The sequence below is a fragment of the Nothoprocta perdicaria genome, unplaced genomic scaffold (assembly GCF_003342845.1).
Source record: "Nothoprocta perdicaria isolate Ctin4 unplaced genomic scaffold, notPer1 scaffold_795, whole genome shotgun sequence".
Classification (NCBI taxonomy): domain Eukaryota; kingdom Metazoa; phylum Chordata; class Aves; order Tinamiformes; family Tinamidae; genus Nothoprocta; species Nothoprocta perdicaria.
This window is the reverse complement of record NW_020456082.1, coordinates 1-16,030: the sequence shown is the minus strand read 5'-3', so window position 1 is coordinate 16,030 and position 16,030 is coordinate 1. Positions and strand designations below refer to the sequence as shown.

The 16,030-nt window shown below is 54.5% G+C and overlaps 1 protein-coding gene across 1 annotated transcript; it reads left to right on the top strand.

The window, feature by feature from the left end:
- Nucleotides 1-45: 45 nt before the first annotated feature.
- LOC112957933 (E3 ubiquitin-protein ligase HECTD3) lies at nt 46-11,493 on the top strand (the record flags this gene model as incomplete). The annotated part of the gene is made up of 20 exons (XM_026051706.1): nt 46-206; nt 1,749-1,841; nt 2,141-2,276; nt 2,716-2,831; nt 3,068-3,181; nt 3,768-3,850; nt 4,320-4,485; nt 4,887-4,968; nt 5,933-6,115; nt 6,632-6,684; nt 6,996-7,060; nt 7,402-7,505; nt 7,861-7,980; nt 8,388-8,477; nt 8,845-9,051; nt 9,439-9,568; nt 10,005-10,079; nt 10,289-10,370; nt 10,495-10,566; nt 10,823-11,493. Coding segments are annotated over 20 exons (2,217 nt in total), but the record flags the coding sequence as incomplete, so codon positions are not given.
- Nucleotides 11,494-16,030: the final 4,537 nt, after the last annotated feature.

The following is a 16,030-nucleotide window of genomic DNA, read 5'->3' as shown; positions in this document are numbered from 1 at the left end:
GGCGCGGCGGCGTGTGCGCGGCGCTGAGGGCCCCGTGCCGCGCAGGAGCAGCTGGAGGAGCACAGGAGCGGCTGCGAGCTGGAGGAGGGCTGGGTGCTCGTGTGCAAGCACGCCGAGGGCGGCGACCGCCTCGTCCCCGTGGACTCCAGCGAGAGGATCCAGCGGCAGCAGCAGCTCTTCGGCGTCGACTACAAGCCCGTGATCAGGTGCCGTGGCCGTCCCCGCCGCGGCCGCTCCACCGGTGCCCACGCGCCCGCGCGGAGCGGGACTCGGGGGTGGCTGCCCACGCTGAGGAGCCGGAGACCCGCGCGTTAGCCCGGGTCCTTGCCTGTGACGTGCCCTATGTGCACACGGTTTATGTGCTCAAGTGTCCTCGTGCTGCTGTCCCGCCGCTGCTCTGTGACATGCGGCAGAGCCTCCCACCTCTCAGGATCCCTGGGCATGTGCTCAGCACAGCCTGAGCTGTCCCAGGAGGGAATTCCCTGGGAGATCTGCACTTTCTCCCATGATCCGTATGCGAATCCTGCTTTTTAGGTGTATTGTCGCACAGCTACAGTGATCGGACAAGTGGGAGAGCCAGTCCTTCTTTAAAAAGATAAAAATCCCATTTCTGCGGTTTCTTCAGCCTGACCTCTGACCCTGCAGAGCACAAGAACACACGTGTGGGTCAGGCCAAAGGTCCCTCTGTCATAATATCCCCCAACAGTGCCCAAAAGGCAGCAGCTGTAGTAATTCCTTCCCTAAGTCAGCTGCATGGCCTCCAGACATCCCTTGGTTGGGTACTTGCAGTGCCACGGGTGTTTCTGTACCTCTAGCAGCTCTAGTGCTTTTTTGCACCTCTGTGAGCTTTTGTGATGTCTCCTTGAATCCATCTTCAGCACCTGCAGTATCTTCTGGAGGGCATTTCCACAGGTTAACAACATATAGGATGTAGAACCGTGTTTCTCACTGTGTTTGTGCTCTGAGGCTGCCCTGGTTGTTTGACATCCCTTTCTCTTTATACGTGAGGCAGTATATGAGTCAGGCATCAGTACAGATTAGGGGTCGACCTGTTGGAAAGCAGCTCCGCAGAGAGGGACCTGGGAGTCATGGTTGACACCAAGTTAACCATGAGGCAGCAGTGCCCTCGTGGCCAAGAAGGCCAATGGGCTCCTGGCTGCATCAGGAGGAGTGTTGCCAGCAGGTCAAGGGAGGTGATTCTGCCCCTCTGCTCAGCTCTGGTGAGGCCGCAGCTGGAGCATTGGGGGCAGTTCTGGGTTCCCCAGTATAAGAGGGACGTTGAGCTCCTAGAGAGGGTCCAGAGAAGGGCAACCAAGATGATTAAGGGAATAGAACATCTCTCGTATGAGGAGAGACTGAGTGAGTTGGGCCTGTTCAGCTTGGAGAAGAGAAGGCTGAGAGGGGATCTGATTAACATGTATAAGTTCATGAAGGGACAACATAGGGAGGAAGGGGTCAAGCTCTTCTCAGTGGTGGCCAGTGACAGGACAAGGGGAAATGGGTGCAAGCTGAAGCGCAGGAAGTTCCATCTCTATGTGAGGAGGAACTTCTTTCCTGTGGGGGTGACAGAGCAGTGGAACAGGCTGCCCAGGAAGGCTGTGGAGTCTCCTTCTCTGGAGGTCTTCAAAACCCACCTGGATGCCGCCCTGTGCCACATGCTCTAGGTGTGCCTGCTTGAGTGGGAAGGTTGGACTAGATGATCTCTAGAGGTCCCTTCCAACCTTGAATATTCTGTGATTCTGTTTCAGGTGGGAGCAGGTGGTGGACCTGACGTACTCCCTGCGTCTCGGAGCCAAACCCAAGCCCATGGAGCAGGACGAGGCTGCCGTGGAGAGGCTTCGGTGCGAGCAGGTTCCCGCTGTGCGTTTCGGCGGCGGACGGGAGGGAGCTGCCCTCTCCCCTGCTGCTCAACCAGCCGCCTCCAGCACACGGGGTGGAGCGGGGAGACGGGGAACTGGGCAGGGTGGCTCTGCTCAGCACAAACAGCCTTGTCCTAGATAAGCCAGCGCAAAGCCCGAATCAGCATGAGATCAAAGCAATCAGGGCACAGGCTCCCCTTCCCTGATGCATTAACGCAGCAGGTTAGTGCAGCCTTGCTCTTCCTGGCTCTTCAGGCCCTTTAACCTCTTCGCTCTCATAGGTATGTGCCCCCGACGTGGACTTACGAGTGCGATGAAGACCTAGTGCATTTCTTATATGACCACATCGGGAAGGAGGATGAAAACTTGGGCAGCGTCAAGCAGTATGTGGACAGCATCGACGTCTCGTCCTACACGGTGAGCGGTGGGAGAGGTGGGTGCCGGGCTGCGTCCTGATCCCTGGGGCTGGCAGCAAGGATGGTGCTGCGTGTGCTGCGCTGCTCTGCGCTACTCTGCCTGTTGGAGGACTTGGGAGTGAAGGCCGAGGCTCCGAGGGGAGTGTCGTGCAGTGCTGTGTGGGAGTAGTGTGTGAGCTGCCATCCGAGGAGCAGCTGCTGCTGGGAGCTGCTGAGCTGGTTTTAGGGAGTGTTTGACGTGCCCGGCTGTGTGCCTGGCCCTGGAGCACCCTGGGGTCTGCCCCAGTGCCCTTGTGTGGGGACCTCTGTCTTCCCACAGCCCAGCAAATGGAGCTGCGCTAGTTGAACCCCTCTCTGGCTCCGAGGCTTATGCTGAGAACAACTTCTAAAGGACAAGTGAATCCTGCTCTGATCTTTACTTCGTTCACACTCCCTTCCAGGAGGACTTCAACGTGTCGTGTCTGACCGACAGCCATGCAGACACCTACTGGGAGAGCGACGGCTCCCAGGGCCAGCACTGGGTGCGACTCAACATGAAGAAAGGCACCATTGTCAAGTGAGGCATCGCTCCTGCTGCTCTGTGGCTGGGTGGGCCCCACGACTCTCCCCCTGTAACCACGGCCAGCATGGCCCTGGTTTGCCCTGGCCTCTCTGCCCCTTGGCTCCCGCTCTGTCTCTGGGCTTCAGAGGCTCCTGGCCAGCATCGTACACGTGCGGACAGGCCATGAGGGAGCAGCAATGGGTGTTCACGTGCAGGCTGTGACTTCCCTAATTTCACGGTTCCCTTTGCAGGAAGCTTCTGCTGACGGTTGATACGACCGACGAGAACTTCATGCCCAAGCGGGTTGCAGTGTATGGCGGTGAGGGGGACAACCTGAAGAAGCTGAATGACGTCGGCATTGATGAGTGAGTGGCAGGAGGCAGAGAGCAGTGTGGTTCTTGCAGGGGCCAGGGTGCCCCTTATGTCCTCTCCAGTCTGGCTTAAAAGGCACAGGACTTTGAGGGAGACATTCAGGACTCTCCTGATCCAGATGTGCAGTTGTCATCAGTGCATGTTTCCCACAGTAGTCCTGGAATGATGCAGACGCTGTGCATGCCCTTTCCTGCTGGGGTGAGGTGCTGGCAAACAGGCTGTGGATGTGCTAAAGTCTGAGCGATGCTGGCAAGCCCCATGCCCAGCTCCTGCAGGCCAGCTGAAAGGCCTTGCGTGCCTGCAGTTAGCACAGGAACATTGATGGGGTTAATTTAGGGAGCTGTGTTTGTCTTGGAGGACAGGTCAGGAACAGGTTTCCTCGACCTGAGGCAGCAGGAGGCTGAGGGTTTCACACAGGACATGTCGTGGGGTTGATGGAGCTGTGGGGCTCAGGGGTTCCAGTCACAATTTCCCATTTCAGAGGTTGCAAACCATCTTTCCCAATAAGCTGCCAGGTGATATTTGGTAGGACGGGCAAGGGAGGCAGCTCTGCAGCCCCTGTCTCTGCTGTGTTTGCAGGAGCTACATTGGAGATGTGTGTGTCCTCGAGGACATGACAACACACCTGCCTGTCATCGAGATCCGCATTGTGGAGTGCAGAGGTAAGTCTGGGTGTTACGGCTGCATCTGTAACGTGTCCTGCGAGGTGCTCTGTGTTTAGAGTTGGTCCCTGAGGCTCACACTGTTGACCTCAGTTGCAGCTGGGATGCAGAAGACCTAGGGCAAACTCCAGAGGGGCCTGGATGGCCAGCACGCTGACTGGAAACTAGACTCGGTGACCCAGTTCTGACTGGTTCTGTGGTTCAGTCCCTGACTGGAATTTGGCCCTTACTGTTTCACTTGAGTTTCTCAGGTGGTGACTAAGCCCCAGGAGGAGAGCAGTGAACACTATTGCTTGGGAAAGTCCATGCAGGGAGCAAAGCCAGCATGAGGCTAGGGAGGTCTTGTCTTCACAAATCCGCCAGCCAAGGTTTTTAACTCTCTTGTGGGTGTGTGGGTGTGTACAGTGCCCTGACTGCAGGGCTTGCTTTCTCCTGCCTTTAGCATGTCATTCGTGCTCTTCCTTGGCAGATGATGGGATTGACGTTCGACTCCGAGGGATCAAAATCAAATCCTCCCGACAGCGAGACTTGGGACTCAGTGCCGACATGTTCCAGCTGGCTAATTTGGTGCGTTACCCCCGCCTGGAGGGGACAGACCCTGACCTGCTCTACCGGCGGGCCATGCTCATCCAGAGGTATGTTGTGGAAGGAACCGATAGTGTCGTGGTGTTGCCTGCACAGCTCCATGTAGGAAGGGCATCCTGGACCCCTGAGGAAACGGGAGATTCGTTTGGGGACAAAGTGGGATCCCAGAATTAATTTCCCTGTGCTTTAAGTTTGGGCTTACAGCTTAAGTTCATTGCATGCTGTGAGGACAGCACACGTGTGCTGTGTGGGGGGCAGGCATGCACAGAGTGCTTTGTGGGGCTGTGTGGTCCCTTAGGGGCTCACAGGCTCCTGTGATTTAAGTCTTCATTGGGTTTTGTTCCAGATCAGTTACTGCTTTTCTGCCTCTGTCTGGAATTTCCTGGTCTGGAATAGGTGTGTTCAGATTCCTGGCCCTCCTGTGTGTCACAGCATCTTCTTTGTGATCTAGGTTCATTAAGCTCCTGGACAGTGTCTTGCATCACCTGGTGCCAGCCTGGGACCACACTGTGGGCACGTTCAGCAAGCTCAAGGTGGGAAGTTTCTGTCTGGGTCTGGCAGGGTGACTTCACCTGTGCTATAGCAAGGGGAACAGTCACTGCTCATTGCCTTCTAAAACAGCTCAAGAGCCATATCTTAGTGAGCTTAATTCCTTCAGGCTATGAAAGACAATATTAATTGGAGACCAGTTTCCTGTTAAAACGCTGTTGTGCAAATATTTAGATATAGAATTGCAAGCAGACTCAAACTAGAACTTTGGGGTGAGAGAGCTTAAGCCGTGAAAGGACTCGGACTAGCAGCACTGGGTGTGATCCGAGCACATGTTTGCCCTGAGATCTGAGCCCAGAGCTCTCTGAGTTTGTTCCAGAACTCTCTGCTGGCAGTTCTGAGATGGCCATGGCCACTTGACAAGGCTTTTTACTAATAAGTACTTGCTGGCTTTGAGCTTTTGATTCTCATTTTTTGTCATGAGAGGTGGCTCCTCCTGCCAGCGTTTGCTTATTTTGCTTCGGAGCTTCTCCCAGAATTGGTGGGCTGAGCAGTGGTAGGACTTTCCTTTTTGTGCACTTCCAGGCTTGGTGTCAGAGCGCACTGTAATTTCCATGGTAAGTTAATGTAAAACCCGAAGCATTTGAGGATTTTTATTTATCACAGCTTGATTTACTTTCAAAGAGGAGGGCTAGTAAGACCTGAGGTCTGGCGAGAGTGAGGGTAAAGGAGAGTCCCAGTGATGCCAGGGAGTTGAATGAGGTCTGGTGAAGAAAGGGCCATGCATGATGTCCCTCTTCCATGACATCTCTCTCAAACCAGAAGGCAAAGCCTCTCTGAGGCAGTGGAGAGGTAGAACAAAAGTTGTTCAGGAGAACATGGTTTTGTGAGGGTTGCATCAGCCCTGGGAAGGGGGATGTCTGGCGGTTCAGGGGTAATGGTGGGAAGCAGGTGAGCTGCCTTGGGCCTGTTGGGCACATCTGACATCTCAAACGTGTCCGTTGGCAGCATATCAAGCAGTTCCTGCTGCTGTCCAAGCGGCGCACAGCGCTCATTACCCAGTGCCTGAAGGACTCGGAGACCAGCAAGCCCAACTTCATGCCACGGCTCTATATTAACCGGCGCCTGGCCATGGAGCACCGAGACAACCCTGCTCTGGACCCCAGCTGTAAGAATGCTGTCTTCACCCAGGTACTGCCCCTCCTGGGTGGGGAAAGGGCTCCCACTGTTATGGAAAGAGTGGGGTTTACCAAACCCCAAAGGAACTGGGGTGGGATGGGTGGAGGGAGCTGAATAGGAGCTGGAGTTACCCAGTGCTTCTTTATGTGACTCCTAAGCTCTGTAAATATGTGTGCTGATCAAGGTCCCTTATCCAGAATGGTGCTTCATACTGTAATTAATAATATTAAATACTAAATAATAGTAATATTAAATACTATGAATAAAACCTGTAGCTCATCCTGACTTGACTTAGGTAGAGATTGATGGATAGGCAGGATATCTATAGGACAGGGTGCTAGGAGGAGTTTAGGAAATCTGAGTTGAAGACTGTGCTCTGTGCTAGGCTCTCTCCATGGTGTGTTATTGATGCAGAGGATAATAATCCTATTGCACTAAAGAGAGCAGCACACTTTCCCTCTGGCCCTGTGGGAGTGACCTGGCCTCCTAGACTGAGGTGCCAGCCTTGATCTTCTCTGTTTACTACAGGTGTATGAAGGCCTGAAACCCTCTGACAAGTTTGAAAAGCCCCTGGATTATAGGTAAGTGAAGCCTGGGGGAGAGAGAGGGTCATGCACTGCTGGGAGCTCTGTCCTCTGGCACAGAAGGGTTGCCAGGGCAGGACACAGCTCTGCAGGGTATCAGGGACTATTCCCCAAGGCACAGCCTTCCCACTGAGGATGCAGTTGACTCTGGAGAACATACATCTTGTCCTGTCTCAGGCCGAGGCTGGTCTGCTCTAGCCCCTGGTGCCCCAGCTGTCCCTGCTTCCTCCCCAGTCTCTCCTCAGCTGTAGGTGTGCTGAGCACCTGGGGTCTGAGCAGTGGCTCAGGCTGTGCCTGGTTGCCCACAGGTGGCCGCTGCGTTATGACCAGTGGTGGGAGTGCAAATTCATCGCAGAGGGCATCATCGACCAAGGTAGGGGTTGCATGAGTTTGTTGAAGCAGGCACCCCGTTGCTGCCGGGGCTCATGGTTGCCCCTGTATTACTGCCTCTGGATGGGGGAGAGGGCATGTGGGTCACCACATCCTGGTAAGGACATAAATTGGCCCCCCAGCAGCACTGACACTGCCGAATGCTCCCTGTGGCAGCCCTCCACAGGCCAGGCAGGGAGGGCTTTCCTGCCTTATTTCCTCTGGTACCACAAGGCACTGAGAGGAGCTCAGTGGGGTCAGGTTTGATCAGCGTCCCTATCTGTGCTGCATACGAGCACATACAGCGTTTGCATCACTGAAAATGTGGGTCTCTTTGGGTTGCAGGTGGCGGCTTTCGGGACAGCTTGGCGGACATGTCAGAGGAGCTGTGTCCCAGCTCTGCAGACACCCCTGTGCCCCTGCCCTTCTTCGTCCGCACGTCCAACCAGGTGCTGTGGATCAGGATACCGGAGGCAGATCTTTCCATGCCTGGCAATGCAGTGTTGTTCCTGTCCCCCTGCATGCCAGGAATGTACCTGCCTTTCGTGGCCCAAAACTTCTCCAAGCCGAAGGATTTGGTTGAGCCACCTTTGAGAGATTGCTTTACTTTGCTGCAAGCCAGTTTTAGGACACACTGGCAAGTGCCTGGATTCTTGTCTCTCGACTGGAATAATACCAGGGAGGGCTGGGGTCTTTTTAGGCCTGTTCTATTGTGAGAAGTGCCCAAAATCACTGCGCGAGTTGAGCCTGTGGTACATCTTGCTGGGCTGAGATTATGACTTGGAATTTTACTCTCTCTTGTAGGGTAACAGCACTGGAGAAGCCAGGGACATGTATGTGCCCAACCCCTCCTGCAAAGACTTCCCAAAATATGAGTGGATCGGGCAGATCATGGGAGCAGCTCTGAGAGGCAAGGAGTTTCTGGTGAGCTTTCAGACCTCTCCCTGCATGGAGGTTTATCCCAAAGGGAATCTGTAGCCCTTTTCTGCAGCCCATCCAACAGGAATGGGGGAGGACCCCACGATCACATAATGGGCAAAGCATCTTTGCCAGGAATTGGGACCTTGGGATTAGGAGAGCTCACAACCTAGATTTTGGGTGATTATGCCAGGAGCTTGGGAGAGCATTTCTGGTCTCTGCTCTGCACTATGCATGCCAGGGTGCCTGGTAATCCCTAGTAAGAGCAGGACAAAGCCTGAGGGCATGGGGAAAGCAAGGAAGCTCCTGTGTTTCAAACTATTCTAGCTCAGCATCTTATCTGCACCATTGTGTCCCATCTTCACTTCTGGGAATATCTCTTCTCCCACAGTAAAATAATTTTTCTCTTTCAGGTCCTGGCTCTTCCTGGCTTTGTATGGAAGCAGTTAACGGGCGAGGAAGTCAGCTGGAGCAAAGACTTTCCTGCTGTGGACTCTGTGCTGGTGAGAGGGGCTGAAAGGCGGTGCCTATTGTGTTTCTTCTGTCCCCTCAGCAAGGGGGTGGCTTGCGTCTCTGTCACCATGTTGTGTTTGACTCTTATGATGTGTCAGAGAAACATGAAAAGGGCACTCTAGCACTCGTGCAACCCAAAGCTGGTATGGAGATATAGCCCTGCTGCCTCCTGCTCTCAGCATGCAACACCCCAGGGTCTGCCAAAAAGCAAGTGCAGATCTAGACAGTGTATCCCATGATGTGCTGCTGTCCCAGTCACTCCAGCCCTTGCCAGAGAAGGAGGGAGATGGGGGCTCAGGCACAGAGTGTATTAGAGAGAGGGTCTCTCTAATACACTCTCTTCTGGGGGCTGAGCAGGTGAAGCTGCTGGAGGTGATGGAAGTCATGGACAAAGACACATTTGAGTTCAAGTTTGGGAATGAGCTGACCTACACGACGGTGCTGAGCGACCAGCGCGTGGTGGAGCTGATCCCCAACGGCAGCAGCACCGTGGTGCGCTACGAGGACCGCAGGGAGTTCATCCGCCTGGTGCAGAAGGCCCGGCTGGAGGAGAGCAAGGAGCAGGTAACGCTGCCCAGAGCATCAGTGGCTGAGTTCACAGGCAACACCTTGAGACATCCCTTCTATTCCACATCTGTTTAAATGAATCATGTGGGGTCCCTATGCTGAATAGTGCAGCAGTAACCAGATGTTTTTGGTGAGATCCTGGAGTTCCAGGGTTTGCTGAAAAGGCAGGTGGCTTGTAGCAGTGTAGAGGTGTAGGGCTTTTATCTTCAGACCTGACATAGGTTTCTTGAATTAATTCGTATGCTTCTCCTTTTCCCCTCTCCATGTTCCTTGGAGTGTTTCCTGAGCAATTGCATGGCTTCAATCCAGTGCAGTCCCTGGAATCCGCTGTGAGCCAGGGAAACAGGCAGGACATGCCACTCATTTGCCCCATCTTCTTTTCAGATCATGGCCATGCAGGCCGGGCTGCTGAAGGTGGTACCACAAGCTGTTCTGGACCTCCTCACCTGGCAGGAGCTGGAAAAAAAAGTCTGTGGAGACCCTGAAGTCACAGTTGATGCCTTGAAGAAACTCAGTAAGTGAAGGACTCCACCAAAACCAGTTTCCCTGAAGGAGAGATGATGGTCTTCTGTGCTATCTGGGACAAGGAGAGGCATAGGAAACAGATACATTGTGCTTTATTTCAGGGGGGAATTGGCCTGCATGCTTCTTGCCATTAGCTGAGTGCTGATAGGGTCAGGGGAGCCTCTTGCCGCTGTGCAGGCTTGAGCAGAGAAGCTGCTTGTGTTCCCAGTGTCCGAGCCCCTCTGGAGCTGAGATCTGGATCTGGATGTGTTTTCTGAGGAGAACCTGAGTGTGTGTGTCCCCACATCCTGGGTCTATGTTCTAACATCCTGCAGACACTTAGAAGTCTCTTCCTGTGTTAGCAGAGAGCCTGTGGGCAAGCAAGGGAGTCCTGTCTTCTTCAAGGGAGAGCTCTAGCAACTCCTTTTCTGTATCCTTCCTTCCAGCACGATTTGAGGACTTTGAGCCATTGGATACTCGGGTTCAGTACTTCTGGGAGGCACTCAACAACTTCACCAATGGTGAGTGATTTGCCCACCCCTGCGTGTCATCTTGTGCCGTGGAACTGCCCCTGGGTGCTGTCTGCAAACCAGGAGAGAGGAGCAACATCTAGGGAACAGATGGAGGCTGAGCAGAGCAGCTCCTTGCCGGTGCTGGGGACACCTGGAGGTGGCTGAACTTCTCTCCCATGTACCTGGGATGAGCTGTTGTCTTTGCCCTCCCTTCACAGAGGACCGCAGCCGCTTCCTTAGGTTTGTCACTGGCAGAAGCCGCCTTCCAGCACGGATCTACATCTATCCAGACAAGCTGGGGTGAGTCTGTCCCTCTCCAAGCCCTAAGGCTGACAGAAACCATGTTGAAGGGGATCTGTGGCCTGGTCTCCCCTGCCTTATTGGCCTGCATTGGATCTGAGCAGTTTGTTACCTTCTTCCCAAGCTCTGAGACGACAGATGCATTGCCAGAGTCTTCCACCTGCTCCAGCACCCTCTTCTTACCCAACTATGCCACGTAAGTTGTATTGCTGCCTGTATGTGGTCGACTCTGCACCTGGGTTCTCTTCCCAGCCTTGATGCTGATCCATAGGATCCCATCACTTTGCCACACTTAAGCTGCCCTGGCTGTACTATGTGGCTGCGGTGATTCTCTCCATCTGGAGTTGTTGAGGCCCAGCCTCCAACTCAGAAAAGCATTTTGTCATCTCAGCTGACAGATACAGCAATGGCAACTCCTCCTTGTGTTTTTTCCCTCCTCCTGTCATCCCTAGAGCCAAAGTGTGTGAAGAGAAGCTGCGCTATGCGGCCTATAATTGCGTGGCCATCGACACAGATATGAGTCCGTGGGAAGAGTGATGTTGTTGTAACCTGACCAAGCAGCACGGACAATCGTTCAACCAAACCATGCAAACGGGAAGACCCCCTTTCACCCCCAGGATGTGTATATATAGTAAATGCGTAGGTGTGGAGCTGGGCTCTCTGCAGTGGTAATCAGCACTGCTTTGGACATGGAGGTTTGGGACTTTGGCAGGGTAGGAGCTAGCTCAGAGCAAACAGGAATGAAACCCTGTCCCCAGCCGTGATACAGCAGAAAGACCTGGTAGTGTTTTAGAATTATAATGAGTTTCTTCTCCGAATGGCCCTGCTGCAGCCCACAGTTCATTCCCACCCTTCCAAGGCAGTGCTCTACCCCAGGCAGAGAAGGGGTAGGGCCACAAAGCTGCGTGGGAGGTTATGGTGCAGGATGGAGAACTCGGTGGGATGCTGCCGAGACTGTGGGGGTGTTCAGAGATGCTTCCTGTTTCCCAGCTTGAGTATCCTGACCACATTCCCTTGTCTTGTTCCTGAGAATGAGACACCAGAAGAGATGAGATCATTCATCAAGGTTTGAAGAAGAGGGGCTCGCTGGTGACAGGCTCTGCAGAGGTACCTCTGGCCACCAGGTGTCACAACAGACCTGCGTGCTGCCAGGGCAGGGCTGCTCTCCTCTTACATCCCACCAGTTACTGGCACCACAGGAGATGGAAACTCTGCTTCCATCTCCTCCTGCTCTGTAGTCTCCCAGTGAATGCACTGTCCATGCTGGTGGCCTGGCAGCCATTCTCCCAGGCCTTTCAAGCCTTGACTTGCTCCTCAAAGCCTGTGTTATAATGAATCTGTTACAGTTCTTGCAGAGATGTCTCCCAGACAGCAGGAGTTAGAGCAGCAGCGAACATGGGAGTTTCAGGTTCTGCTCCCCTCTGCCATGAGCAAGGAGGTCTCCATTGCAGCAGGGCAGCAGCAGCACTGCAGGTAGCACTTGGTGGATGGAGTTCAAGTGCATGAGAAGGTCAGTGTGCAATGGAGGTCATGGAAGCTTTACAAACTCAAGACCAAACAAAATGTTCCTTCACCTTCCCAGCCATGAGCAGGGCAGTGACCACCATCCCTGAGCTACCAGACATCAGTTTGCTTTTATTCCCCCTCCCACAGCTATGTTTTCAGTCTGTCATCTGCTGGGCCATGCTTAGTAGAGTCACTGAGCCACTATTGCTAGAGTGGGCCTGAGAGGTAGCACTTATCCTGTTGTCTCACCCCTCTTGCCTTTCCTCCCTGAAGAAACATGTTATCCAGAAACTGCTTCCAGTCTTAAAAGAAGTTTGTCTCTTTACCCATTTCCTTGGAAACTGCTGTATTCGCAGAGCTGCTGAGAGGAACTGTACCGAAGGAACTGTAGGATCACGAGAGGGTGTCTGCTGAGGTCTCACACATCACAGCGAGCAGGGATATTGTTTCTGGGAGCTCTTGCCTGCAGCAGAGTCTTCTGCAGTCAGTTTGATGGGTATGGAGTCCCATCTGCTGATGGGGTGTGTTTGGAGCATGCTGAGTTATTTCAGAATTGGGCCCTGCAGCATGGGGTCTGATTTCAATATCCAGTGAGGACAAGAGCAGAGTCTCTGTGTGATACCATTTCACACTGAAGGCCGAGTCATTTCCTTGACAATTTGTTTTAAATGGGCAGGAGTGAGCTGCTGAAAGGGTCTTAATCCTCTGGCTTGACCTTCCTTAGGAGTGTTGGTGAGGGAGCTTTTCTCTTCAGAATAAGCTGGGGAGCCCAGAAAAAGCTGGGAGAGATGAGACTTGAAACGGGCTTGTACCTCCTTTCAGGGCAGTGTGGTTTGGGTGGAATTGGGCTTTTTCCAACCTAGTCTGTTTGTAAGACATGTTGACTATTTACTGAGCAGAACTAGAAGTAGCAAGGAGATAATGCACTGCTCTGATTTTTCTATAGCATTGAACAGAACTTCTAGCACAGATGTCATCAAAGCCATGGATGTGCTCCATGGGCTGGGAGGGATGGCTCGCTGGCCAAGAGGGGTTGATGGCACTGCCAGCTTGATGGGTCACACGGGGTGATGTCCAGGCTGAGGAGAGGCACTGATTGCAGCAGGATTCACACCATTGGGAGCTCTGGAGCAGGGCAGCAGAGGCTGATGTTGATGCGGGGTGATGGATGTGGGGCTTGACCCAGAAGTGTTGGGGCATCTTCATCTTTGGAGGCGCTCAAATCTTGTGTACTCATGGCCCTGAGCAACCTGGTCTGCCTTCCCTGCCAGCATCGCCTCTGGGTCCTTCCAGCTTGAAGTATTTTATGACTGTTACAAATGTTTTCCCCATTTGTCCATTCTTCCTTAGTAAGGGCTTTTAGCCTCCCATCTTCACCAACCGTTGGATTTATTTTCTGCTGTTGGGAAAATGCTGCTCCACAAGCTTCCTAGATGAAGTGCCAGGGCTCTGGGGAATGGCCCTAGGTGGCAGTGGGGATGACTTTTTATTTTTAAAAGCCCTAGAAGTTACAGGAACCTGGGCCTAGCAGGAGGGTTGCATCTGGAAACTCACACAGGACACCCTGGGGTTTCCTCCTCACAAGCACACTGAGCAAAGCTTTGGTTTATCCTGTAGTTTGAGGCACTGCATTAGGGCTGCTGTAGTGCTGTGTGGGGATGTAGAGACCTGTGGCAGCCCTTCCAGTTAGGGGACACGCCGGTCACTGCAGGGAGGTCCCAGCTGCAGGCAGCGAGAGCTCACAGGGTGGCTGGGCAAACGGGGCTGCCGCTGAGCAAGGACTCGAACCAGCCCTCAGGTGACACTGCGCGCTCGCTGTGCGAAGGGGAGCTGGGGACAGGCTGGTAGCCTGCCTGGGTTTCCTCCGTGCAGTCCCGTGTCTCGTATGTGTAATTTAAAACCAAGTGCAATCGGAACTTGTGCCGTGAAGCACAGCGAGCGGCGGGAAAGGGCGGCGGCTCAGCTGCAGCCTCAGCAGACAGGGGCAGGTGATACTGCAGTACGGGGCTGTGTCCCTCCTCTGATCTCTAACGTGCATGGTGCCTGTTTCCAACCGTGCTGCCTGTTCCACAAGTCCAGAGTGGCTGGGAATTTGGCCACGGGATGGCGGAGCCCGGAACCACGGGCTGCGCTGCCCTGCTTTCTTGCCGAGTCGTGGGTTGGTACGAGAGCAATTTCCAAGCCCGACGGAGACGCTCGTGCCGCTGTGCTGAGGCCGAGCCCCAAAGAAGCCCATGTGCAGATAGAGCTGTGAGCCCTGCGGGGAGATGGGGAGGGCAAAGCTGGCACTGCTGGGGTGCAGGGGGGAGCAGGGGACAGGAGTAATGCTGTTTGGGCTCAGGGTAACTGCTCACTGTACCTCTCTGGTTTTCAGCTTGCTGAGTTGTCATAGAATAGCTTCAGGTTATTAATACGCACATGTAGACTAGCTGCTCGTTATTCCACTAATTAATAATTATTAACTAATAATTATTAATAGCTAATACCTTGAAGTATTAAAAGTTATAAATAGGTTGACAGGATCTGAACATCCCTACCTCATGTGGGATCTAAAATAAAGTGAACTAACTCATCTTGGCGTTTCTGGTCTCTTTTTGCCTGGGATAGCTGGGGCTTCTTGGGGTTCCCGTCGCGATGCGGTGCCAGAGGACGATGGCACAACAGGCAGTTGAAGGCAAAGCAGTGAACATTGGCCACCACATTACACTTTGCCCCCAAGTTTGTCACCGAGGTGGCTCGGGGCGCTGATCGGTGCCGCCCTTGTGGTATTTTGCAGTCAGCTTCACAGAGGAGGAAGGGGAGATGTGGGAAGAGATTCTCCCACCGCTTTGAAGCACCACAGTTCAGGTTCTGTCCCTTATTTTTTTTTTTCTTCCTGTGATCAAATGCATCTATGTTACTGGTGAGCTGTGAACTATTTTGGGATCGCCCCTGCTGCCAAATTTTTAACAGAAGTGATTGATTCGCTCAGGCGAGTAGGAAGCAGGTCACTAGGACAGGCTTTTGCCTGTGGCGGGGTCACTTGTTCCTGCAGGCCTGGAGCTTCAGCTCTAGCTCCATGATTAGAGCCTCAGGCTCTGCTTGCGAGGCCTGGGCTCCTGCCAGGAAGCTGTGATCTTTCCACACCTCCAGGAAATCACCTGTAACCCCCAGCCACGAGCCCGGGACTCCTGCTCAGCCATCCTGAGGAATAAAAACAGAAAAAGGAGGTTGTGTGTGAGGCTTCCTGCCCTCCTCCCTGAGCTGCTGGGGCAGAAAGGTGCCTTTCTGCAGGGTGTAGCCCATCCAGTGTCCCTGGCTGCTCAGGGCCTCCTGAAGCTGCTCTTCCTGCTTTTACTTAATCTCGTGCTTAATTGTAGCCCCTGGGGCCTGAGGCGGAGGTGGGCAGGGTGCGTGGCCATGGCTGGCAGCAGGAATGAGTGTCCAGCCCTGCTGCCTCGCTGGGACAGGCTCGGGAAGGTCCCGCTCAGGCGCCCATGGGGCTGTGGCCCCGGGCGCTGTCAGCTCCCCTTTGCAGCTGGGGCTGGGCTGGACTCTGCCCCGCGGCGGTGGCGCTGCTCGGACCTTTGAGCTCTGCCTGCTCCCTGCTGCGCCCGCCCTGCGGCTCTGCCCGACCCCAGGGTGGAGCAGGGCCGGTCCCCGCGCCGCCTCGCAACACGATGTGACATGACGCAGCAGGGCGGCACAGCGCGGCCGGGCACTGCTGGGCCTCGCGGCACTGCTCCTGCTGCTCAGGCCCCATTCCTGCTGCGCGGGCACCCTTCCTGCTGCTCAGGCATCATTCCTGCTGCTCGGGCACCCTTCGTGCTGCTCGGGCATCCTTCATTCTGCTCGGCCACCCTTCCTGTTGCTCAGGCATCATTCCTGCTGCTCGGGCACCATGGTGCTGCTCGGGCACCCTTCCTGCTGCTCGGGCACCACGGCTGGTGACTCACAGCTGCGCCGGGGCAGGGAGGCTGCTCCTCCTCCCCCCGTGCTCGGCACTTCCCCACGGCTGCCCGGCCACCAAGGCGCTATGGGGCAGCCCCATGCCGGTTTTCCCCACACTCGTGTCCCCATCCCTAGCCCCGCAATTCCCTTCTCTCCCTCCCCGGTCCCGCGGGGTGCGCGGGGCCCAGGGCCGGGCTGCAGCGGAGCCGGGGGCCTCGTGGCGC